This window comes from Astyanax mexicanus, chromosome 7 (assembly GCF_023375975.1).
Source record: "Astyanax mexicanus isolate ESR-SI-001 chromosome 7, AstMex3_surface, whole genome shotgun sequence".
In the NCBI taxonomy this organism is placed as follows: domain Eukaryota; kingdom Metazoa; phylum Chordata; class Actinopteri; order Characiformes; family Acestrorhamphidae; genus Astyanax; species Astyanax mexicanus.
Window position 1 is genome coordinate 1,271,596 of NC_064414.1, and position 26,418 is coordinate 1,298,013.

Below are 26,418 nucleotides of genomic sequence, written 5' to 3' on the forward strand. Positions count from 1 at the left end.
ACGAACTGCTAGCTGATATCGCCCTGTCTTACCGAAACACTAAGGTTTCCTTAGTGTAGCGCTGTCGGGCAGCATTTACTAGCGCTAAACGTGCTAATGCTGCTGCACCCAGCCTTAGTGGAAATCTGGAAATCTAAGCTTACTTTAAATAAACTGAAGCACTTTACTCTCCAAAGAAATCTGTGTAGATGTACTCGATTGACATCGAGTTACAATTATGGTTTTGTTTACTTCGCTTAGTTTTACTTAACTTACTTAAGATGCAGAGCTTTCAAAATATGAACACACAAGTTCATATTCATATTCATATCATATTCATATTCTTAAAGTTTTAAGAGTTCAGAAATCAATATTTGGTGGAATAACCCTGGTTTGGTTTTTAATCACAGTTTTTTTCATGCATCTTGGCATCATGTTCTCCTCCACCAGTCTTACACACTGCTTTTGGATAACTTTATGCTGCTTTACTCCTGGTGCAAAAATTCAAGCAGTTCAGTTTGGTGGTTTGATGGTTTGTGATCATCCATCTTCCTCTTGATTATATTTCAGAGGTTTTCAATTTTTAGTGGTATCTTATTTTTTTCAGATTGTTGCACTTTTGGGTAAAGATGGAGCAGCTGTTTGAAAGTGATGCTTTTAGTCGCTTTGGGTTTTGCCAATCTCTCTCTCTCTAACACACACACACACACACACACACACACACTACTCTATCTAAATGGGCTGGGTTGGAGCAGGATTCATTGGTGTGGTGCCAGCCAGCACCTGGTTCTGCAGTAGAGCTGCCAAAACCATCCATTTCGTCCCTCACCATCCCACAGCGAAATGCGACACAACACCCGCAGGCGAGGGGCGGCAGCACACAGGTGGGCTGAAGGGGGCGCTGTCTTGGCTGATTGCTTTTCAGTGGGGAGGAAAATTGCAGCTTAAACACTCACCAGTACACTTTATACACTTTATACACTCTGAATACAGCTCTCAGCACACCTACAGATACTAGTATAACCAATCAGCTGCTGAACACTGGAGGAAGCAGAGCACTCGCAGGTGTTAAGAGTGTTTTGGTGCCTTCACACATTATCCATGACGGTGGGAAAGAGGGTGTGTGTTTTGGAGTATTGTAACAAGGTTGTAACCAAATTGTAACAAGACCAATTGTAACAGGACCAAATTGTAACACGAACAGATTGTAACAAGATTGTAACCAAATTGTAACAAGACCAAATTGTAATAAGACCAAACCACACAACAATCCCAATTGTAACCAATGCTGTTTAAGACTTTTCGCTAATTCTGTTTTTATTTTAACTTGAACAGACTTGCCGAAACACTTTATCACACATTATCCATGATGGTGGGAAAGAGGGGTGTGTGTTTTGGTTTACTCCAAAAAAATATTTATCTCCATGAATATCTGAAATGTGTTCTTTTGAAGTAATAAAATATACCAGTCCTGCTTAAAATTTCTATAAACATTTCCTAACCTTTAAAAAACGCTCTTTTTGTGGTTATTTCTGCCTCTGCAGCTCCTCTCAGGTTCAGCTGTGCTATAGGCGAGGATGATGTGTTTATGTACTTTGGTACGCAGAAAGTCACAATATGCAAATTAGTCAATAATGCAATAAAAAATCCCGCCCCCCCTTGCTGACGACGTCCAACCATCTGTGTCTCACATCTCGCTATCAGAGGCACACTGCTGCTGCAGATCAGCCAATCAGCTCTCCCTCCTGCCGCACCTCTAAACCCATACAACACCCAGTGCCTCTCCCAAAGTAGCCCAGCCTTTTTTAACTTTGAGTTGAGGGTGGACTCAGCTAAAATTAGGGGGTTTAGTGCCCCTTTAAATTACCTGTGTTTATTCTCATACACAGATAACTCATAACAGCGATATATATATATATATATATATATATATATATATATATATATATATATATATATATATATATATATATATATATATATATACATTTATTTATTTATGTATTTATTTATTTATTTTTTATTGCCATATATATTTATATACGGCATACGATTTACAGCCCGTTCATTGTAAAACCCAGAGATCATCAGAACTATTAGGACGCGCATTTGAGGCGTATTTGTGCGTCAGATGGAATCAGATGGAGCGATGCGTTATTACCTTCTTCAGCTGTATCATTTTCATCCTCCTGGGTTTCAGCAGGTGGAGGAGGTGGAGGGTCGTTTTCTGGGGAAATAAAATAAGATAAAGAGTTTTAAATGATTTTTTTCAGAGCTGGGTGAGACAGGTGTCAGTCAGGCTGTGTATAAATGGGTTTCTGTTTCTGATCTGCTCAGGCATAAATCTCCCGCACTTTAAACTCGGTGTAAAACAGCTCTTTTAATGCCAGAACACTTTATCAGGAACATTTCACCGCCTGTCATCCAGCTGCCATGTCTCCATACCTGACACACATGCATACACACACACACACACACACACACACACATGATAAATAAAAAAAAACATGAAAAACAGACCCATTTAATAAATGAGGTAAAAGCAGCATTGCAGAAAATGCCAGCTAAATCAAGACCAAATTATAACAAGACCAAATGTAACAAGACCAAATTGTAACAAGACCAAATGTAACAAGACCAATTGTAACAGGACCAATTGGAACAAGACCAAATTGTAACAAGACCAAATTGTAACAAAACCAAATTGTAACAACACCAATTGTAACAGGAGCAATTGGAACAAGACCAAATTGTAACAAGACCAAATTGTAACAACACCAATTGTAACAACACCAATTGTAACAGGAGCAATTGGAACAAGACCAAATTGTAACAAGACCAAATTGTAACAACACCAAGTGTAACAAGACCAAATTGTAACAACACCAATTGTAACAGGAGCAATTGGAACAAGACCAAATTGTAACAAGACCAAATTGTAACAAGACCAATTGTAACAAGACCAAATTGTAACAAGATTGTAACAATCATTTATTTATTTTATTGTTAATGATTATGAAGCTTACAGCCAATGAAAACCCAGAAATCAGTGTCTCGGAAAATTTGAATATTATATAAGACCAAGCACTTACAGCACTTCATGCTTCCTTCTGCTGACAACTTTCATGTAGATGCAGATTTCATTTTCCAGCAGGACTCCAACACTACTTACCAAAAGTACCAATTGTTTTTTTTGTATAATATTCAAATTTCCTGAGATACTGATTTTTGGGTTTTCATTGGCTATAATCCACAATCTTACTTCAACAGTAAAATAAATAAACACTTAAAATAGATCACTCTGTGTTTCATACATCTATATATAATATATATGAGTTTCACATTTTAGAACTGAATTACTGAAATAAAGTGTTTTTCACGGCTATTCAAAAAACTAAATATACAAATATATGTATATTAAGCAAAAAAAAAATCTGCCAATGGGGCAAGCAAAATTTTCTTAATAAGATATCTTACAAAAAGCAATGGCAAAGTCTCAAAATTAGTGAAGTAACACCTAAATCAAACAAAAAAGTCCCTGTTTTTGGACACAAGAATCAGAATAACTTGATTGCTGATTGGCTGTGATTATTTTGAGTTAAATTACTTAAAATAAGGTACAAATTCTAAGTAAGAATGATTAAGATAATTATCCCTAAAATAAGCAAAATAATCTAACACTTACACACAATGCTTAGTAAGAGAAAAAGTCTTATCAGAGAAGAAAATAAGATTTATTTCCTTAAATTCAGAAAATTTCACTTGTTAAGATTTTTTGCAGTGTAGTATCCGCATTTCCACAAATGTTGGACTGAAAAAATTTGAGTGGCCCATTTATAGATGAATGTGAGTGTGTGTGTGATTGTGTGATTGTGTGTGATTGTGTGTGTGTGTGAGGTGTCTCATTAAAGGAACATGCCCGCGTTTGTGCGTCCCCTCAGTAATGACCGTATCTGACATGTGCCGAGCGCTGCCAGACGCTGCCGACCGCGTGCTAAATGAATTCTGTACGGGAAGTCGAGCGAAAAGACTTGGACGTCTTTACATTATGCTGACAAGCAATGCTTTTTCCCTTTTATTTTTACCCCCCAATTCCCACATGGGCAAGAGCTACACACACACACACACACACACACGCACAAAACAAACACTTTAACTGATAGTCTGGCACTGAATATAATGAGCAGTTTCCTTCTCACACTGAATGGAGCTGATCAGTCTGGACAAGTCTGCGGCTTTTAGCTTTGCATCACCGCTACGCAGCAATGCAGCCAGAGAGTAATGCTGCTTTTGTTCTAATTATCACACATATATATATATATAACTCCTATATTTCATATGGACTGGTTTACGTGGCTGCTGCTACTGATTTAAGCTTGCATATTCAGCTATGAAAAAAAAAAATAATAATAAATAAAATAAAATAAAAATAGCACTTCAGTTTCTGAATCAGTTTCTCTGATTCTGCTATTTAAAGCTATAAGTTTGAGTTTAGTGAACGTTGTTTTTTTTATTCTATAAACTACAGACAACATTTCTCCCAAATTCCAAATACAAATATTCTCATTTAGAGCATTTATTATTCTTACTTGCAGAAAATAAGAAATGGCTGAAATAACAAAAAATAATAATGCAAAGAAAACAAGAAGTTCATATTCATAATTCAGTTTTTAAGAGTTCAGAAATCAATATTTGTTTTAATCACAGTTTTAATCACATGTATCTTGGCATCATGTTCTCTTCCTCCACCAGTCTTACACACTGCTTTTGGATAACTCTATGCTGCTTTACTCCTGGTGCAAAAGAATTCAAGCAGTTCAGCTTGGTTTGATGGTTTGTGTGGTTGCTAAAGTGTTTCTATGGTATCCGTGGTGGTTGCTAAAGTGTTGTTAAGCGGTTGCTAGGTGGTTGGTAAGGTGTTGCTATAGTATCTGTGGCTGTTGCCATGGTGTCGCTAAGTGGTTGCTAGGTGGCTGCTAAGGTGATGCTATATACATATATAAATATATACTGCAATCACACCAATTACTACTAAAAATGTTATTCCAGGTTATATCTAGTGAAATCTGAATTTGAGATTCTACTCGTTAAAAAAAAAAAATCAGATACGACTTGTATTGCTGTTTAAAAGTCTATTTGAGGATATTTATCAGCTCTGTTCAGACTGAGGGAAGTGTCTGATGATTCAGTCACACAGTTCACACAATGCTAATTAGAGGCCATTAGCCTCCGGTGCTGGCTGGCATTCTGATGCAGAATTACAGAACCAGGCTATCACACTATATCACACTATATCACACTATATCACACTATATCACACTATATCACACTATATCACGCTATATCACACTATATCACACTATATCACACTATATCACGCTATATCACACTATATCACGCTATCAAACAGAGTGTCATACAGCAGAGCACACTACTGAACCAATGAAGATACAAACTAAATATTCATTTATTTCACAAACATTCAATTATTAATTGAATAAAATGAACTAGCAAAAGATGAGTTGATCAAAATGACTAACAATTACTTATTCAGAGATGATTATCTAATGTTTTTTAGTTCTTTATATTATATAAAATGCCCTGCTTGCACTCAGCCAATCTATTTTTTTCCATTGCATGGGACATTTAACCTCCTAGGATTTGGAGGTTAAGACTGGTGGAGGAGAACATGATGCATGAGAACAAGATGCATAAAAACTGTGATAAAAAACAGGGTTATTATTCCACCAAATATTGATTTCTTGATTTTTTTATTGAACTCTTAAAACTCTTTATGAATATGAACTTCTTGGTTTTTTTTTTTTTTTTGTATTATTTGAGGTCTGAAAGCTCTGCATCTTTTTTTGTTGTTGTTATTTCAGTAATTTTTCTGTTTATTTCTGTAAATAAATGCTCTAAATGACAATATTACCTAGTGGTGACAGAAGAGTTTAACACGTTACAGTTTCGATTTTGTTCATTAATTTAAATGAACAGTACATGCAGAATTTTTTACTTTGCTATGTCTTTGTATTGAAGCTCTATTTATAGGTTTATGTTTTAACAAAAAGAACATTGCTGTTTTATTCTATAAACTACAGACAACATTTCTCCCAAATTCCAAATAAAAATATTCTCATTTAGAGCATTTATTTACAGAAAATGAGAAATGGCTGAAATAACAAAAAAGATGCAGAGCTTTCAGACCTCAAATAATGCAAAGAAAACAAGTTCATATTCATGAAGTTTTAAGAGTTCAGAAATAATCAATATTTGGTGTATTCCTGGTTTGTCTCCTCCACTAGTCTTACACGCTGCTTTTGGATAACTTTATGCTTTACACTCCTGTTGCAAAAATTCAAGCAGTTCATCTTGAAGGTTATTATTATTTTCAAGTTGGTAAAATCAAAGAAACTCGTCGTTTTTATGTGATCTCTTTATTTTATTTTTTTTCCAGAGATGTTTTATTATTTAAAATTACACTTAGAGAGATCTTGCTGCGTATCGACTGGCAGAAATCCAGTCTGAGACTGGGGTAATTTGTAATACAGGAGATAATACCTGGCTTCTGGACTTGCGTGCCACCGGTATCCATGTCGTCATCTAGAATCAGACAGAAAATAAAGATGAGCATATTCTCTTTCATCAGAATCATCCAGCAGTGGCAGACTGCACTGAAAGGCATTTCTTATTATCTTGTCATTAGAGCGCACTGGAATATAAGAGTGTGGGTAATCCCACAGTAGAGCAGCCAAATCTCCATCTAATCAGCCCTTCAGCTCCAAATTAAAACCCAGTCTGAAGAAGAAAGGCCTCGTCTTTATCACCCATGCTGGTACAGGCTGGTACAGTCATTATGAGGGCGCTCGGCACTGAGATGAAGTTTGCTATATATTCTCTTAGTGTATCACACAGAATTATTACTATTATTTAAATGACTTTGGCTGAAACTGTGTCTCAAACTTCGATCAGACTATTTGATCGGTCTCAATCTCATTTCCGGGCTAAAGCAGCTTCTGCTGTGGACACTGATTATATTGAAGCTAGCTATGCTAACCCAACATTGCAACAAGTAATTTAAAGAGCTAAATTTGCATGTTTAAACAGCTAAAAAAAAACTACAGACAACATTTCTCCAAAATTCCAAATAAAAATATTGTCATTTAGAGCATTTATTTACAGAAATAAACAGAAAAATTACTGAAATAACAACAACAAAAAAAGATGCAGAGCTTTCAGACCTCAAATAATACAAAAAAACCCCAAGAAGTTCATATTCATAAAGAGTTTTAAGAGTTCAATAAAAAAATCAAGAAATCAATATTTGGTGGAATAATAACCCTGTTTTTTTATCACAGTTTTCATGCATCTTGTTCTCAAGCATCATGTTCTCCTCCACCAGTCTTACACACTGCTTTTGGATAACTTTATGCTGCTTTACTCCTGGTGCAGAAATTCAAGCAGTTCAGTTTGGTGGTTTGATGGTTTGTGATCATCCATCTTCCTCTTGATTATATTCCAGAGGTTTTTAATTTGGTAAAATCAATGAAATTCATCATTTTTAAGTGCTCTCTCTTTTTTCAGATCTATATCTATATATATATACACTAGATTACATAAAAAAATAGTGAAGAGCCCTGAATATACATAGGATTTGGCCCACATTTACCTGCTGTGAGCAAATATAGCCATAGTCTATTATGGTATTTTTTTAACCCTTTAATATGCTAACTACTCCACTTAATAATTCTAAATTAGTAACAGGAATCAACCCAAATTCAAACTAGACAAACTTAACGAAACTAAAGGTTTGGAGAACATTAACTTTTTTATGATTTTATTTATAATATTTTGACATTAGCAGATTTACTTACAAAGTTTTATATATATCTTCTATTACAGTTGCAATTACGATTTTCAGTAATGGTCCTTATCAATCATGTTTTTTTATTAAATGCTTGAATAGAAATCCTTAAAGCTCACCTTCCGTCGTTTTTTCTTTCATTTTAAAATGTCTAGTTGTGGTCTCTAGTATGAATGAATGACATGTGAGCCGTTTTTGTAAAAAAAAAAGTGCTCAGGTGTCTCTGTATAGCTCTTTTTTAATGGACTGTTTTAGGGGTGTGTCCAAAATGACCGGATTCCAGCTTTGCTCATGAATATTCATACATGCAAACAGCATGCAAATATCTCTCCTCTGATTGGCTAGGAGCACTGCGACGCCCCTCCGCCCCTCTGCCGCTCACTGCCTCCCACCTCCTAACTGATGAGCGGTGATGTTGCATCGCTTCAGCTCCGCCTCTGGGAGTTTCTCGAGCCAAGGTGGGCTGGTCTGTGAGTTTCTGCCTACGTAGGCAGAAAGATAATTCAAAATTCACCCGTTTTTCGGAGGGGGGGAGGGGGGATTTCTTTGCTTAGCTCCTGCAGACAATGGGGGCTGCAAAACAGTTTAATGTGCAGGTGTACACATTCAACTCGGAGAGACCTACTGTATTCCACAAAAAACAAGAAAAATCGGATTTTCGCGGAAGGTGAGCTTTAAGATTTAGTGGTGTAACGTCAGGCAGAACATTGACAAAAAAAAAAAGCCCAAAATCACATTTTAACAGTACTGACACACAACAGTAACTATACTACAGACACTATACTCACCTCCTTCTACCTGACTTTCCATGTTAACATCTCCAGAAGCATCTGTCTCTGCATCATCTGAAACAGGAAAGAGAGGAAAACACACAGGAACAGGTGGAGGTCAGGGATGGTCAGCTCATTAACGCTACATTCAGACTCCACTGCATCAGGATCTCATAACCTGATTCAGAGCAGAGTTCTTCTGCCCCTGAAAAAATACCGTTAGCATTAGGTTTAATACCCAGTAATGCTCTTCAGTCAGACCACAAAACAAATAGTATGAGAATAAACTGATGTACAGTTTAAATACATGCACGCCGGATCAAAACTTATCAGTCTCTATTAACTCATTTTTATTTTAGCCCCCAGAAATCAGCTTTTAACCTTATTTTGCTGTATGTACAGTTTAAATACATGCACACTGGATCAAGTCTTAACAGTATCTATTACCTACAGTTATTTTCCACTGTCTTCATTTTATTTTAGACCCCAGAAATCAGTTTTTAACAATATTTTACTGTATTTTAAAGAATGGCGTGATTGACAGCTTTGTCTGCAACAGGCTGTTTAGTTGTAATCAGCTTCTTAGTTATTAAATAAGTAAAAAAAATATTTGTACATTTGCACATTTACTGTATGTTCTGGTATAGAACGACTATATACTTATGGTGCACAAACAAACGTTTACATCAACGATAAATTTAATACTAAATAAAATAACATTGCAATAACATGAGCTGCTCGTCTTTTTGTTTTTTCCCAATGTAAACAAGCAGGCCAGTTTCCTGCACTGCACCCTTAAAATAACAATACGCCAAAGTCAGAGAGCACTTTGCTTCTACTAAAAGGGAATGGCAAGTGACACACTGATTTGTTTTATTCCACATTTAGTGCTTTTCGATCCATTCAAGCTGTACTTTTCCCGTCGTTACGATAGCAAAGACACACTGACATGCCCTACATCCAACTGTACAGTGCATGGTTGATTGAAACTGTTTTTGCTTTAGTGTTAGGGTAGGGTAACATCCTAAAATCCTAATATGAAAGTGCTATACTAATATGTACTATCCTTTGACTTCCTTTAGGCACGTATTTGGATCTGTGTCAATTAAAGAATGATTTAAATTGAGTAAAAATCCATGTAGATCAATGATATCAACATATGACTACATAAAAATCACATTACAGATGTACTACAGTTTTCTGGCATTTCGTTTCAATCACAGACTCTTAACATTCTCTAGAATTATCAATTTCACATTTGGTCTCTCTTTAAAGACTTTTTTCTACATCAAAACCAGTTATTACCATTAAGACGCCTCTTTAGACTTCAGAATCAGCCTAGTTCTTATACCTTCCATGCAAAAAAATGGAGGAAAATGGAGACACAACCCTTTTTTGATGGTCAGAGACAGAATGTTCCCTCTTCCGTCGCTCTGGTACAGGCTAAGCTTGATCTCCACTGTCCAGAAGACTTTGTCCAGGCTTTTGATGTATCTGTAGTGAGACCTAACCCAGCCGTGCTTTTCTGAAGGTCTAACAGGGATTTGTATCTGGTGGTCATGCTGGTGTACGCTTCTCATCGCTGCTCTGTTTTATTCTCTTTATCCTTTTTTCTGACACTTCATGAGCTGCACTCCACCGAGCACTCTTCATCTCTTCAATGGTTGAAAAGTGCTTGTTCTGAACGTATGACTGAGAGCATGCTATGTTCACTCTTTTCTGTGGTCGAGTAAATGTAAAACCACAGCTCATAAAAAGTTGGATATGTGTGTAAAATGTAACAAAATCTAAATAAAACCAAAATTCAATGTTTAACAAGACTTTTCCAATCGGTTCATATATCGCTAACATTTTGGCTATATCTGTGAAAATGTTCAGTGAGTGTGCCGAGAGTGACCTGTTTCACTGTTTTTGACCCCGATCTCAGCCTGTGCTGACATTCAAAAGCATTCGATTCAGAAATAAAATACATAACAAATACAATCCTTAAGCAAACAGGATCATAGCTGGAAGCTCCTTGTTTATTTTGATAGTGAAGAGTGGAGAAGGATAGCAGTTAATGAGTTTTAGAATTCAGGAACTCAACAGTCCTCCAGTTTTATTTTAGCACTGCACTATAACCAGTTTCCTCTTCTAAAGATTTCATCCCCAGAAGCATAATCGATGCTGCACACTGTCTGACAGCGAAACTTTACTAAACTGTGTAGTTTTGGTAAATAACCATCTCAAAACATTTTCTGCTCTCTCAAAACTCAAAACTCTTAAAATTAGGATTCCTTAAAAGTTACTCTGGTTTCAAAACACTTTACAGTTGAACAAATGTACAAAAAACTTACAAATTGGAGAGTATAGGCTATCACAGAGAAGTATATGGTATATAGGAAGTATAGGGTAGTGGAAAGGAGTATATGGTAGTATAGAGGAGTATAGGGCAGTGTAGAGATGTATAGGGATTATACAGCAGTGAAGCAATGAATAGGGATTATTATAGGGAAGCATAAAGCAGTATAGGGAGTATAGGGAGTATAGGGTAGTGTACAGATGAACATGGATTATAGGGTAGCATGGAGCAGTATATGGAGTATAGGGTAGTGTTAAGAAATATAGGGATTATAGGGTATCATAGAGCAGTATATGGATTATAGGGTAGTGTAAAGAAATATAGGGATTATAGGGTATCATAGAGCAGTATATGGATTATAGTGTAAAGAAGTATAGGGTAGTATAGGGCAGTGTAGAGTAGTATATGGATTATAGGGAAGTGTAAATGAGTATAGGGTAGCATGGAGCAGTATAGGGAGTATAGGGTAATGCAAAGAAGTATAGAGATTATAGGGTAGCATGGAGCAGTATATGGATTATAGGGTAGTGTAAAGGAGTATAGGGTAGTATAGGGCAGAGTAGAGTAGTATATGGATTATAGGGTAGTGTAAAGGAGTATAGGGTAGTATAGGGCAGTGTAGAGCAGTATATGGATTATAGGGAAGTGTAAATGAGTATAGGGTAGCATGGAGCAGTATATGGATTATAGGGTAGTGTAAATGAGTATAGGGTAGCATGGAGCAGTATATGGATTATAGGGTAGTGTAAAGGAGTATAGGATAGTATAGGGCAGTGTAGAGCAGTATATGGATTATAGGGTAGCACAGAGCAGTATAGGGTGCATTGGGTAATGTAAAAAAATATAGGATGGTATATGGTAGTATTGAGGAGTAAACTGAGTATAGAACAGTGTAGAGATGTATAGGGATTGTACGGCAGTGAAGACATTAATAGGACTTATTACAGTGTAGCATAGAGCAGTATAGGGAGTACTGGGTATTGTAAAGACAAATAAGGTAGTATAGGGAAATGTGGAGAAGTACATAGATTGTAGGGTAGCAGAGAGCATTATAGGAAGTATATGGTAGTATTGAGGAGTATAGTGGGTATAGAACAGTGTAGACATGTATAGGGATTACACGGCAGTGAAGAAATTTATAAGGATTATAGGCAAGCATAAAGCAGTATAGGGAGTATGGAGTATTGTAGAGGAGTATAAGGTAGTATAGAGTACTGTATGGAATATACAGTAGGTTAGTATAGGAGAGTAAAGAGAGTTGAGAGTAGAATAGGGTATTAGAAGGTAATGTGGGATAGTGCAGAGTATAGTGCATATAGGATGTAAAAGGTAATATCGAGTAGTATAAGGAGTATAGGAAATATAGGGTAATATAAGGCTGCACATTGCTATGTATGGTAGGATATGGGTGTATATGGGTGCACTGGGTAATAAATGGAGTAGAGTATAGTATGGAGTATTATGGGGAGTATAGGGTATAATAGCACAAGGTAGTACTGTATAGGGAGTAGAGGGTAGTATCACTGTATCTATCAATAACTTCTTCACCTCTTCTTAGTGTAATAATGTTTTTTACAGAATTTTTCCATAATATTACAATTCGCAAATTTCATGTTGGATGGAAATTCCGCTAAAGACAATATGAGAAGCTCCTCTGGCAGCATCACGCCTGCTGGACACCAGTGATCTCCATGTTGCCAGTTGTTGTTAGTGATGATGATGCTGTGATGGGGATGATCTTCTGAGTATCACAGGGAGTCAATCCAGCAGCCTTAGCATTCCTCTCATTAGCAGCACAGTCCCTGTAGGGATCTCCGCGCATCTCATCAGGACAGACGCAAAAGGATGAGACAGCTCTGAGTGTGTGTGTGTGTGTGTGTGTGTACACATTTATCCACCATTATGCATTCCCTCTGATCTTCATGGCAAGTCGCTCTTCCATTTGTTGTTTATTTCTTTCTTTTTTCTTGCTCTCTCTCTCTCTCTCTCTCTTTTTTTTCACAAGTCATATGCCCATCAAGTTCTCTCTCTCTCTTTCTCACACTCTCTCTGTATCCCTCACTCTCTCTCTCTCTCTAAACACATAGACAGATGACATTTAGGACAGATTGAGAAAAGCAAGCACACCTACTCAGCAGTGTCTATTGCGTAATTACGTAATTGTCTTTCCTTTTTTTTTAACAAATCTACAAGAGGCTCGTCTTTGTTTTTTTCAACCATGTGCTTCTTTGACAACCTTGAACAGGGTAGTATAAGGAGTATAGGAAAGTATGGGGTTGTAAAGGAAGAACAGAGTAGTATACTGGGCAGTTTAGGTTGTATAGGGTGCTATATTACTTTACAGAGTAGTATAGTGTAGTATAGGGGAGTACAGAGTATAATAAGTATAGAGTAGTACAGTGGTATAATGGTTTAAAGGGTAATAGAGGGATATAGAGTAGTATAGGGCTATATTGTGTAGTATAGGGTAGGATATAACTGTACGGAGTAGTATCGGTTAGTATACAAAATAATAAAGGGTATAAAGGGAGTACAGAGTAGTATAAATGACATAGGGTAGTATAGGGCTATAAAGTATTATAGAGTTGTATAGGGGAGTATAGAGTAGTATTGGGCTTTACAGAGTAGTATACTGGGCAGTATAGGTTGTATAGGGTGTCATATTACTTTACAGAGTAGTATAGTGTAGTACATGAGAGTTTAGGGGAGTACAGAGTATAAGAAGTATAAGGTAGTATTATGAGGTAGTATAATAATATAAGGTATTAAAGGTTAATAGAGGGATATATAGTAGTATAGGGCTATATTGTGTAGTATAGGGTAGGATATAACTGTACATAATAGTATTGGTTAGTATTCAAAATTAAGAGGAGTATAGAGTACTTTAGGAAGTATAAAGAAGGGAATACAGAGTAGTATAAACAACATAGTTTAGTATAGGGTTATAAAGTATTATAGAGTTGTATAGGGCAGTATACAGTAGTATAGGGCCATATTGTGTAGTATATAGTAGTTTATGGCAGCACGGTGGTATAGAGTATAGAGAGTGGTGTAGAGTACTATACAGAATATAGAAGGTGCATAATCGAGTACAATGAGATGTAAGGAAGTATGAGGTATTATAGTGTAATATAGGGGGTTATAGAGTGGTATAGGACAGTATTATATAGAGTAGTATAAAGTAGTATACTGTATATAGGCTAGATTGGGCAGATTATGTATTATAGGGTAGTATTGCGTAGTATATGTCAGTATAGGACAGTAAAGTGTTGTATAGGGTAGTAAAGGGCAGTGATGTTTAATATAGGAAATAAAGGGAGACATTAAAGTGCAGTATAGAGTATAGGCAGGACAGAGTATAGGAGTACTATTGGAGTATTGAAGACAAATTGAGGAATTGTAATGGAAAAGGAGCCAATAATCCCACCAGCTCTGCTGTGTCTATTGTGTAATTGCGTAAGAGGTTCCCATTGCTTTTTCACGTTAAATTCTCAGAACAATTAAAAATGGCAGACCTTATTATACTCAAACCACACGTGTCTTTGACAGCCTCACTGCTCAACCAGTCCTGTCAATCAAATTCCAGATGAAGCTGGCTGGGCATTAAGTTCTCCCATCAATCAAGGCCGGCCAATAACGCGCCCCCGCCAAGAAAGCTAATAGATATTTATTCAATTTGAGGCTGGGGACGGCACAGCTGCAATATTATGGGAGTTTGACCTATAGACCTTTAAATGCTTTTAAAGGTGAGGGGAGAACAGGGATCAGCAAACAGGATTACCCTTCAGACACACACAAACACACACACACACACACTTACGACAATTCACTCTGGAGCTCAGCTTCATATCTCATATATTCGTTTCTGAGGGTAGCTTAGCTTGTGGTGAAATCCGTTAATGGTTCTTGTGAGAGATCAGTTCTTGGAATGATGAGATGAGATGAAATATCATCCCCGGTTCTCTGTTAGCAGGAGGTCCTACAGCTCCTGTGCTCATAAATAACATGTATTATCTGCTGGATGATTTCCAGATGATGACTTGTTGGACTGGCTTGGATTAGAGATCTGCTGATCATCTTAAAATATTACCTAAAGCATTCGGAATTTAGTTTAACAAAGGACCTTTAAAACTTAACTTTACCTACAGAAGTTTTGTATATATGTGTGCTTAAAGTCTAAAAATACAAAAAGAGACAACAGTATGCACAGTCGATTGATCATAAAGTGTTAGCTCTGGTGTGGGGAATGCTGCCACCTTTATAAGTTGTGAGGGGTTATCCTGTGAGTGAAGCTGAACACTGGCCAATGTGCTCATGGCAAGGCCTGGTGAAGCCAGATCTAATAGTGAGTGAGGATGAATGGGACATGCCATTATGGAAGTTCAAAATGAGGGCAATTAACATTTCGCAATCCACCTTTACAAGTTTATATTAGAAATACATCACATTTCGATTCAATGCAAGGAAATCTTACATACAAATCCCACAGATCAGTGTAGAGTTCTTTAGCTTCCCTGGGACATTAAGCAAAAGTGATGGGACATGATAGAAGTCCCTGTTCCCTGTTCCATCACATTTAGTTAAAAGATACAGCTTAAGACCAGCAGTTTTTGCTGGAAACTAGTTTCAGATTTTGGTAATAGGACACTATTATATAGAGGAGTATAGGATAGTATAAGAAGTACTGTATAGGGATGTATAGATTTGTATAAGACAAATAAAGTAGTATACAAAATGTAGAGTAACATAGAGTGTAATAAATGAGTACAGTATAGTGGCAGTATAGGGAAAACAGGGTAGTATATCACTGCACAGGGTAGTATTGTGTAGTATAGGGTGTTACATATAGGGGATTACAGATTAGAATAAGAAGTGTAGGGTAGTACAGTGCTATTAAAGGGTATTAAAGGAGTATAGAGTACTATAGGGCTGTATTGTGTAGTATAGGGTAGTATATTACTGCACAGAGTAGTATGGCAAAAGTGATGGGACATGATAGAAGTCCCTGTTCCCTGTTCCATCACATGTGGCTAAAAGATACAGCTTAAAACCAGCAGTTTTTGCTGGAAACTAGTTTCAGATTCTGGTTATAAGCTGGTCCTAAACCTATGGTGTTAATCTATCTGATTAACCAAATTTTGACCAAAATATTTTATATGCAGCATTGGATTCTGACCATTTATATTCTTGCTGATCAAAGAGCATATTCTTGCTGGTCATATTGGTCAACCAGTGAGTTCTCTCACTGGTTCTGTAGGTGAACCAGCATCATTTTGCTGTCCAGTTACAATTCCATCTAATCAAGTTTAAGACATTGACCTAAATTTTGCACCCAATTAACGATTTGAGGTTTGAGATTAATGTATGTCATTGTTTCAAAAGATTAAGCCAGACTCAAATCTGAGAATATCAAAATTCACTTTATAGGTGGTGGGCAGGGGCTTGGGGCTTCCATAAATAGCGTAAAAGTACAAAAAATAGGCATTTTCACTTGTGCAACCTCTTAGACACCCATTCCTGAATTCTATTATATGCACTCACATTCATACAGACCCGTGCACAGAATATCAATCCCTGTAAACATACATAAATGCTGTTTTTCCAACCAAAAACTGCGGTAGAGATCTTTTCAACCCAGTCCTTTCATTCACATTTTCATTCTGATCCACCCCCTCCTCCCCTCAGATCTGATCTCCAGGATGGAAGGACCGAATTCCACCACATTCAAGAGTACGTACATAAGCTTTAAGCTGAAAACACTGCAATCAATTGCACAGATGCGTCCCAGCAGATGGCAGCAGTGTACCACAGTTAATGTGCCCGCTCCCGCAAACACGCTGCATCCTCCGACACATTCACACTTAAGTATATTCCCCGAGCTCTCAGAGAAAAGCAGCGAATGCCACAAAAAAGAGAGAACATTTTAACGTCATGTTTTGAAAGCCGAAACATGCGCAGGCCTTTTTATTTCCACTCCTCCATCCAGGAGAGCTAATAAGGGAATAATAGAGGAACAACCTGAGCCGTTGGAGCCTCTGCAGCAGCAGCAGCCGCAGCGGCAGCAGCAGCAGAAAAGCTCCGGTGCTCGGTCACACTTATCTGACCACGGCAGTGAAGAAAAGAAAGAAAGAGCAGAAAAAAAACACAGTGGGCATGAAAAATTCATGAGACTTGAAAGAGGAAGAAAAGGTGAGTTAGAGCGCCGGGATCAACAGCTGTAGCTGTGCAGCCTGCTAGTTCTCTTTTACAATGCAGCGTGTGTGAGCGTGTACGTGTGTGTGCGTGAGAGAGCATGCAGTGAGAAAACCTTAAAGATATTGTAGTTCTTTCAGCCAAGTTGGAAAATACTGACCTCCTTTCCAGCTGTGTGAAACTACAGGCTTAACAGTGTTATTGCCACCAGCTATAATAATAACAGTGCTTGGACCCCTAAATATTACCACTGATTTTCCCCTTTACAACTGCAGCTCTCATGCTCTCTCTCTCTCTCTCTCTCTCTCTCTCTCTCTCTCTCTCTCTCTCTCTCTTTCTCTCTCTCATTCTTTCTCTCTTGTGCTCTCTCTCTCTGTCATTCTTTCTCTCTTGTGCTCTCTCTTTCTTTCTTTCTTTCTTTCTTGTTCTGTCATTCTCTCCTCCTCTCATATTCCCTCTCTCATGTGTTCTCTCTCTCATTCTTCCTCTCTTGTGCTCTCATTATTTCTCTCTGTCTCTCTCTGTCTCATTCTTTCTGTCCCGTGCTTTCTCTCTCTATCTCCTCTGCTCTCTCTCTATGTTGCTCGCTTATTCTCTCCTCTCATTTCTCTCTCTCTCTCTCTCTCTCTCATTCTTTCTCTCTTGTGCTTTCCCTCTCTCTTTCTCTCATTCATTCTCTCCTCTCATTTTCCCTCTCTGTATCTTTCACTCTCTGTTTCTCTCTTGCTCTCTCATTTTCCCTTTCTCTCTCTCTCATTATTTCTCTCTTGTGCTTTCATTCTTTCTCTCTCATTCACTCCACCTCTCATCCCCCCTTTCTCTCTCTCTGTTGCTCGCTTATTCTCTCCTCTCATTTCTCTGTCTCTCTCTCTGTTTCTCTCTTGCTCTCTCATTTTCCTTCTCTCCTGCTCTCTTATTTTCCCTCTCTCTCTCTCTCTCTCTCTCTCTCTCTCTCTCTATCTCTCGTCCTTTCACGCTTTCTCTTTCTCTCTCACACACATTCTTTCTATCTTGTGCTCTCTCTCTGTTGTTCTCTTATGTTCTCCTCCTCTTATATTCCTCTCTCTTTCTCTCTCTCTCTCTCTCTCTCTCTCTCTCTCTCTCTCTCTCTCTCTCTCTCTCTCTCTCTCTCGACCTGCCCCCTCGCTCCTCTCCGGATGCTGAGTACACAGTTAACAGACTGACCTTAAGCCCCACATCTTGATCTGCTTGTGTACCCGGCTACCTCTTAATCCCTCAAATGCCAAATCATACACAAATCGTATGACAGCCGTCCCCCGGCAGGCTTTCAGAAAGACTCCACTCCTCTGCTAGCAGCAATCCTCTCACCTCTCTCTCTCTCTCTCTCTCTCTCTCTTTCTCTTTCTGCCGCCAATCGGCGGATTGTCTTGGATTACATCATAAAAGCATATCTCACAGCTCTCACAGACTCTGGCCTCGACTCTGGAGTGCTGCCTGCATCCGATAGTAATGCTGATAAAATCTGTAAAATATTGTATATTGTCTATCTATATAAAAACAGATACAGATAGTATGTCAGACAGCATGTTCTTGTGTTCTTAACGGTTAGCATGTTCACCTCCAAGCACTGGGGTCCTGGGTTCAAGTCCCTGTCTGGGTGGAGCTTCCATGGTCTCCCTATTCTGTCTGGATTTTGACTGAGGACTCCCACAGTTTTCAAAAAACATGGAGATCAAGCTAATAGTCTACTCTAAACTGTCCTGATATGTTTGTGTGTGTATGTCTTAATGCCGAGGTATGGATTGGCACCATGTGGAGGACTGTATTAATGCAGTTCTCCAGGTGGATGGTGGTTATTTCTGGTTGAGAGTACGCTGTGTGCTATTGGCTGCTGTTTCTCATTCATCGATGTGATGAATAAGTACTGATGTGTGTTTGATTTAATGCGTGGTAGAATTTGGGTGTCTAGAAAGCTGATATATACTGTAAGTTTGCACTCATTAATTCATCCATTCATTCATAATTGCAGCTTCTTAAATCTGAAGAGAAAAATATTACGTTAAGAAATGAAGGTCAGTCAATACGAACGATCTAATCCATCAAGACCATCAAAAAGACGTTATGATGAAACTGGTTCTCACCTTGGACTCTGACGTTAAGTCAATATTCAATATTTTTGAAACAGCATTACCATCATAAGTAACCTCAGTTTCATAGGCCACGACATAGAACCCTGTGGGACCCCATAATGCTAAATCATTTATAATATTTAATATGCTAAACCCAACAGTTACCAAAAAGCCCAAGAACTGCATAAATAACTGTAAAAGGTGGTACATTAAAAAGTATTTTCTTATTCTTTCATTATGTTCATAACTCAGTTGCATTAAGACATGATTTAGCAAAAAAACTAGCACTAATTTAGCATCTGCATCATGCTATTAGCGGCTGTAGACCCTGAATAACGTATTGTGTTCCCGGCTCCCCGAGGGGCTTGCTCTGTAACTGGGGTCAGAACCGACAGGCTTTTAGCCATGCTGCTAATGACAGAGAAACATTATTAGTGCTTTCTCCAGGGAGACGTAGCCTCACACTGCTGCTCCAGGATTAGTCTCTTCAGCCTCAAGTCTTACTCATTCCTGCTATATGAGAAAGTGTGACCAGCTGTTCTGTAGACTTTGTCAGTGACTAATCTGATCTTGGTCCAATACCACCGCACTTCAGCTTTAGAGTGCTTTCACATACGGCTATTTAGCTTAGCCTAAAATAGCAGGTATGAAAGATGCTGAGGAACCATGGGCTGAACTCTGACTAGCAGGTTATAATCACTCATTAAATGAAATAAGTCAATTAATAGAAGAAGAAAAAGAAGAGGTTTTGTGTCGAAATCTGACTCAGATGACGATGCTAGTGATTCTGTATCTAAATCTGTTTCTCTGATTTTGCTATTTATAGGTTTATGTTTGAGTAAAATGAAAATTGTTGTCTTATTCTATAAACTACAGACAACATTTCTCCCAAATTACAAATGAAAATATTCTCATTTAGAGCATTTATTTACAGAAAACGAAAATTGGCTCATATTCATAATAAGTTCATATTTATAAAGATTTAAGTTGAGTTCAGAAAGAACAATAATGGTTTTTAATCACAGTTTGTTTTTCATGCATCTTGGCATCATGTTCTCCTCCACCAGTCTTACACACTGCTTTTGGATAACTTTATGCTGCTTTACTCCTGGTGCAAAAATTCAAGCAGTTCAGTTTGGTTTGGTTCGATGGCTTGTGATCATCCATCTTCCTCTTGATTATATTCATAGAGTAATTTGGTAAAATCAAAGAAACTCATAATTTTAACTATCTATCTATCTATCTATCTATCTATCTATCTATCTATCTATCTATCTATCTATCTATCTATCTATCTATCTATCTATCTATCTATCTATCTATCTATCTATCTATCTATCTATCTATCTATCTATCTATCTATCTTGCTCTCTACAACAATGCATTATTATCAAGGGAGGACGTATATATAAAAAATAAATAAATAAATAATAAAAAAATAACAGACAGAGAAAGAAAAAAAAGCTACACCTTTTAAAGCAAAGCTGACCCATATCTTAAATGTATCTTAAACCCCATTAGCATTAGCATTAAACGCCTAGCCGAGGTGCTAGAAAGCGAGCTGTTTCCTGCAGTAGCATGTGTAGGCCTTGGCTCTGCAGCACTGTCAATGTTTTGCTCTAAATCTGCACATTTATTCAAGGCTATCTCAGCTCGCACGAGGTGTCAGAATACTACAGTCTAGCCGTACTCTCTCCACCGCAGCGCTAATGCTAACAGTACACAGACGTGCGAGCAGAGAATTAGCGAGAGAAATGAAAGGAATGCTGGTAATGTGAGTGAAGGGAACGTCCATTCTTCAACAGCCAGACCACAGAGACGTATTTATACTCCAACTGCAGGTACTGCACTGATTTCATTTCCACTCTCAGCTGACGTCTCCTCATTTTTCACCATGTTTTCACTATATCTCTTTTTTCTACAGTAATTCTGAACACACACGCAACCACCCACGCTTTCCGGCAGCGCCTTGACCCCAGATAGTGATGTAGAATTATGATAATGTGGAGTTCTGCTTTTTCGCCTATGAGCGTTCCAGGCACATATGTTTTGAGAGGTTTACACGTGACCTTGCCGGGCCCTTTCTTGTCCAGTCTACCCAATACTGCTGCTCCCTTTGATTGATGAAATTCATTTGGCCCCATGTTAAAGCGCAATTTTAGAGCTGTGAGCAACCCAGCAGATGTGGAGCTCTTTATAATTCCACACATTGACAGCTGAGGCTGTGCAGCTCGTGATATTCATGCTCAAATCATGTCATTATGAAACTCCTGAACCAAAGAGGATGGACTGTTTTCCTAATCGTGTCTATTTTTTTTATTCTTAAAAAATCAAAAAGTCAAAGTCAAAAAAGTGTTTTGAATTGTTATTTGAGTGATTCTATATATATATATATAAAAAAACATTGACGTTTACTTTGTTTTTTTTTATTCAATTAACAGGAACCATACACATCAGTCAACGTCATTAATCAGACCATTTATCATTAGTTCATTAAACCGTAAGAACCATTAAAACATTATATTTGAGCAATAAAAGATAATTCACACTTCCCCTCTCTTTTACAAACGTGGTTCTGTAAGGAACCAACAATGGGACCAGAGAAGAAAAATAGCTATTTGGCTAAATTATAGAATAATAATAGTAATAATGCAGTAATGTAACCATGATGATTTACCATGATGTAAGGTTTCTGTTAATTAACATACAAATTAAGTCAAATACAAACCATTCTAAACATCCTTTTTCTTAATACTCACAACGCACTAAAAATGTGCCAATATTAAGAGTTTAAGAGTTAACAAACACTGTGATTGTTAAAATATAACACTATGCTTATGCTAATAGTGACAGTGTTAAAAAAGCAGTGTTATTTTTTAAACATGCAGAGTTTTGGGTTGATTCTTTTTACTAAACTGAAATTATTTAGTAGAGTAGAACAGTAGAGTGAACAGGCAGCTTATCCAAGCATCCTGTAGCCCCTCAAAGTTTTTAGAGTGTAAAAAAAATAATATTTCACTGCAGAAAAAAGAGTTTTGTATGAAACTAAAGGTTTGGAGGAGATGAACTGTTTGATTTGTATTTAGAATTTGTTTTAAATGAAGTTCATTATGCTTTACAATAATGTTCCTTATTAATCATGAAAGCTTTTAATGTAATGTTTGAATTGAAATCCTCAAAATGTAGTGGTGTAATAATTTGTCTGGCCTGTTAAGGGTTGTTAATGCGTTAGTACTCAGGTTGTATAAAAGTTGTGACGTGCTTATTATAAGGTGATCTGCAGCCGTACTGTGTAAACACTCTTTCATAAAATTACACTGATTTATTTGTCTTTATTTTAATTTTCTTTAATTGATTTAGAGTTGACCTCACTTAACAGATCTATTCTAGAACTCGACACGATGAGACTCTCAATCACTGATAAAGACTCGTCTTTCAGGGAGGCAATTATTTCAGAACACTTTGATTGACACAGAAAATCACAGCAACTGCGCTGATAAACAAGACGGAAAGCCCCAGTGCGGTTCTGAAGAGAATCAAAATATGCCTGATAAATATTTTCATGGAAGCTCAGCCAAGAGTTTGATCTGAGTAGATGTTAATTACCGGAGGTGGGTAGCTACTACATATTATATTACATTTTATTACATATGCAGTATTTCGAACAAATCAAACATTTAAGAGCTGTTTTAAAGGAGGTTTTGAGTTTGCAAATTTGCTATTTTACAGTGTGTTTATTTTATACAGCTAATTTGAGGAGAAATAATGTTTTGGATTTATTTTATTTGTATTTTCTTCATATTCAGCACTGTTGTCTATCTATCTGTTCTGCAGTTTGATTATTGAATAAGATCTGATTAAGAAATTCAGTACTTGAGACGTTTTCTACTGGAAACTTTCTTACTTATGTTTTTGTACTTTTTTCCCATTTTTCTCCCAATTTATATGTCCAATTGTCCCACCCATTCAGCTACTACTCAGCTGTATATCCCCCCTCTATCACTAGTGATGCTCCAACACCAGAAGGGTTAAAAAGACTAGCACATGCCTCCTCCGACACATGATGTGAAGTCAGACTCTGCCAGACTCCGCCTCTCACAGCGCTAACGCTTGTAGGAAAGTGCCTATACAGCGACTCGGCTCTGATACAGCGGCTCACAGACGCAGCCTTGCGCTGATCCACATCACCCTAGAAGTCCACGGTCAGGAACAGTTAGGTGAAGTGCTTTCGTGCTGAAGCTCTATTGTACGTGGATTAGCTATGAGCTATGAGAAGAAGCAGAGAGGTCTGATAAATTAGGATTTATTGAGATTATTATTACACGACTCTTACACGTGACACATGTGAAGTCAGACTCCGCCTTCTTTTTTTTTTGAACCTCTTTATCGATTAGCATCACAGTGCTAACGCTCAGAGGAAAGTGCCTATACAGCGACTCAGCTCTGATACAGCGGCTCACAGACGCAGCCTTGCGCTGATCCACATCACCCTAGGAGTGATGAGGGGAAACTGTTCCACGGTCAGGAACAGTTAGGTGAGGTGCTTTAGAAGTGCTGAATCTCTATTGTACGTGGATGAGCTATGAGAAGAAGCAGAGAGGCCTGATAAATTAGGATTTATTGAGATTATTATTACACGACTCTTACACGAACACTTATGCTGGCTTACGTCGCCCTGATTAGATTGCAGAATCACATTTAATTAACATTTCATTTCTTTGTGTTGCATAAACGAGGACATTCCTCAGACGAGGTTTAAGCGCACGCTTTTCAGGGAAGACTTGGGGTTTCTGCGTATAGCGATCGCGCTCCCACTTGTCTCTTTCGTCTGGGAAAAATCTGCGCTGGATATTGAAGTGGCTTGTTGGAGAACGGGAGGGATTTCCCTAAAGACACAAACACTATTGGCTGTGTAACATTAAGAGGGAAAAAATCCCTTCTCTGGCTTTCTCGCTGCTAGACAAACGATGAAGGTGCCATGCTAACTGCCTGCTAGCACTCTCTGGTGTCCAAATTTAATTATCTCTGGTCCATCTTATTGGAGAGGATAGTAATTGTTTCAGTGTTGTGCCCAGAGAAGAGGCTGAAATTGCAGAATTTGCAAGACGAACTTAAAGAAGGGAAAGCTGCATTGGGCTCACCCTTATTCGCCCTGAGCCGAGTTTAGTTTGGGAGAGGAATATGCTGGGGAAGATTGGAATTGACATCTAAACTGACAGCTGCGCATAGGTGTGTGTTTTTTTTCCACTGGCTGGGGAGAAACTCACACTCTCTTTGACGATTTATCGGCATTTTCCTCAGCATTACTCTCAGATTCTTTGAAGGCAGTGTGTTTCCTGTCAGACTGAGTTCATTGCACAGTGAGGTGTTGGGAACTACATGCAGAACACACACACATGTATATATATATATACATATATATATATATATAGAAAGAGAGAGACAGAGAGAGAGAGAGAGAGACATGCATAATAAATAAGCTTTTTTAATTCGTAGACCTCCAGTAATTGGCGTGTCGCAAAGCGTGTCTCAATGCTCATCGCTACTTTACACCCGAAAACAGTCTATTTTTACACCTTCAGGTGCTTCACTGACTGAATTGAACCCTGACAACAGTCAACAGTCAAAAAAACGTTCAACGCTATCCGGATAACCCTCTCAAAAGTCCATCACTCAGCCAGTACAGGGCTTACAGAAAGACTTATTACATATACTTTATATACATATGTATATAATACATTTCGATGATTCATACGTTCAATTAATATTATTGATTTTTATTATTATTATTACTATTATTATTTTGAGCAATGTTATCGCATGCACAGGCTAAGCAATACGAGCCCAGACTGCGCAGTTTTCTATAAGCAATGGTCACAGTTCTGCTTAAAATGGTGCACTAAATATCTAAATATCCAATCTGCTCAGCGGTGATCCTGTGGTGGTCCATTTCCACAGATTGACAGGGCAGAGGGGGGCTGACAAATTGTGTTCCCACAGATGAGATGGGCTCCAGGCAGCAGGAGCAAACCTACAAACCCACCTATACGGTAGATGTAGCGGATAACACCAGCCAGTGAAAGCAGGAACATGGTAGGCATACGTAATAACCAGGAAGCTGGGTGTAAACCCACTTTCCCGGGCTACACTTCACACCAAGCATATCTTAATGTGATCTGTGACCCAAACCGAGATCTTCAAATGGAAGAGTCTGTTTAGATTTTCCTCCTTTTGTACCGAGCGGAGCTCCCAATATCGAAGGTCAGCCCTCAGGAGTCATCTGTAATAGGCAGCCCGGCTCAATCAATGGAGCCCGAGCCGGGGAACAACGAGGCATTATGCCCTGAACGCGTCGCATGAAGCTGGAGGAGGAAGGTTTAACCTGGGCTTTTGTGCCCGTGTTCTAAACCCTACCTGATTAAAGAAAGAAGAGAGAAAGAAAGAGATAAAGGAAGACGGAAAGAAAAAGAAAAACGCTAAGAAAATACTGAGGCTTTTGAAGCGAGGGCGAGAGAGAAAAACGAGCAAAAGAGGCAAGAAAAGGACTGACTGGTAGAAAGAGAGAGAGACACAGAGAGAGAAATAGATAGAAGGATAAAAGAAGAGAGGGAATAGGCAAGGCTGATGCACCACACAGAAAAACTCCAATTCCATGCGAGAATGGCAGAATGGCAGAATGGCAGAATGCGAGAATGTGGCAGAAAAGGAGAAAGGGAGAATGGCAGCCATTTGAGGGCTTGAATTGGTTCCAGAGAAGGAAAGATCAACGGATGGCTAACTGTGGCGCGGCTAAAGGCCAGGGCTTGGCTGGCACTCAAACATTTACTAAATGAAACTGAGGCGAGGCTGGGCGAAACTGTATGAAAGTGTGTGTGTAGAAATGTATTTTTTTGCATGTGTTGGAAAGTCCTCAGCAGTACTACCAAAGTAGGAGCACTACGGTCAGTTTCAACAGCTGAACGTGAGTGTTGTAGCTACACAAAGCTGAAAAAAGAGTGTTAATAACTAAAAAAAAAGGTCCTAGCATGCTCTTTTTCATTTTTATCCTGCTTTTCTCCCTAATTTAGCTATGCCAGTTATACCACCCCTTCAGCTGCTCAGCTGTACTCCCCCCTATCACCTCTGATACATGTGAAGTCAGACTCCGCCTTTTTTTTGAGCTAATGCTCGGAGAAAAGCACT

At 38.1% G+C, this 26,418-nt stretch overlaps 1 protein-coding gene across 3 annotated transcripts in view; it reads right to left on the reverse strand.

The window, feature by feature from the left end:
- macrod2 (mono-ADP ribosylhydrolase 2) overlaps positions 1–26,418 on the reverse strand; it is an 836,537-nt gene that overhangs the window by 42,702 nt on the left and 767,417 nt on the right. For all 3 annotated transcript variants that reach the window (XM_022685268.2, XM_022685265.2, XM_022685267.2), the window contains 3 exons: positions 8,632–8,688; positions 6,541–6,582; positions 2,141–2,206 (listed from right to left, as the gene is read on the reverse strand). In XM_022685268.2, coding sequence (XP_022540989.2) covers positions 2,141–2,206; positions 6,541–6,582; positions 8,632–8,688 — 165 coding nt within the window. The remainder of the gene's footprint in view (positions 1–2,140; positions 2,207–6,540; positions 6,583–8,631; positions 8,689–26,418) is intronic.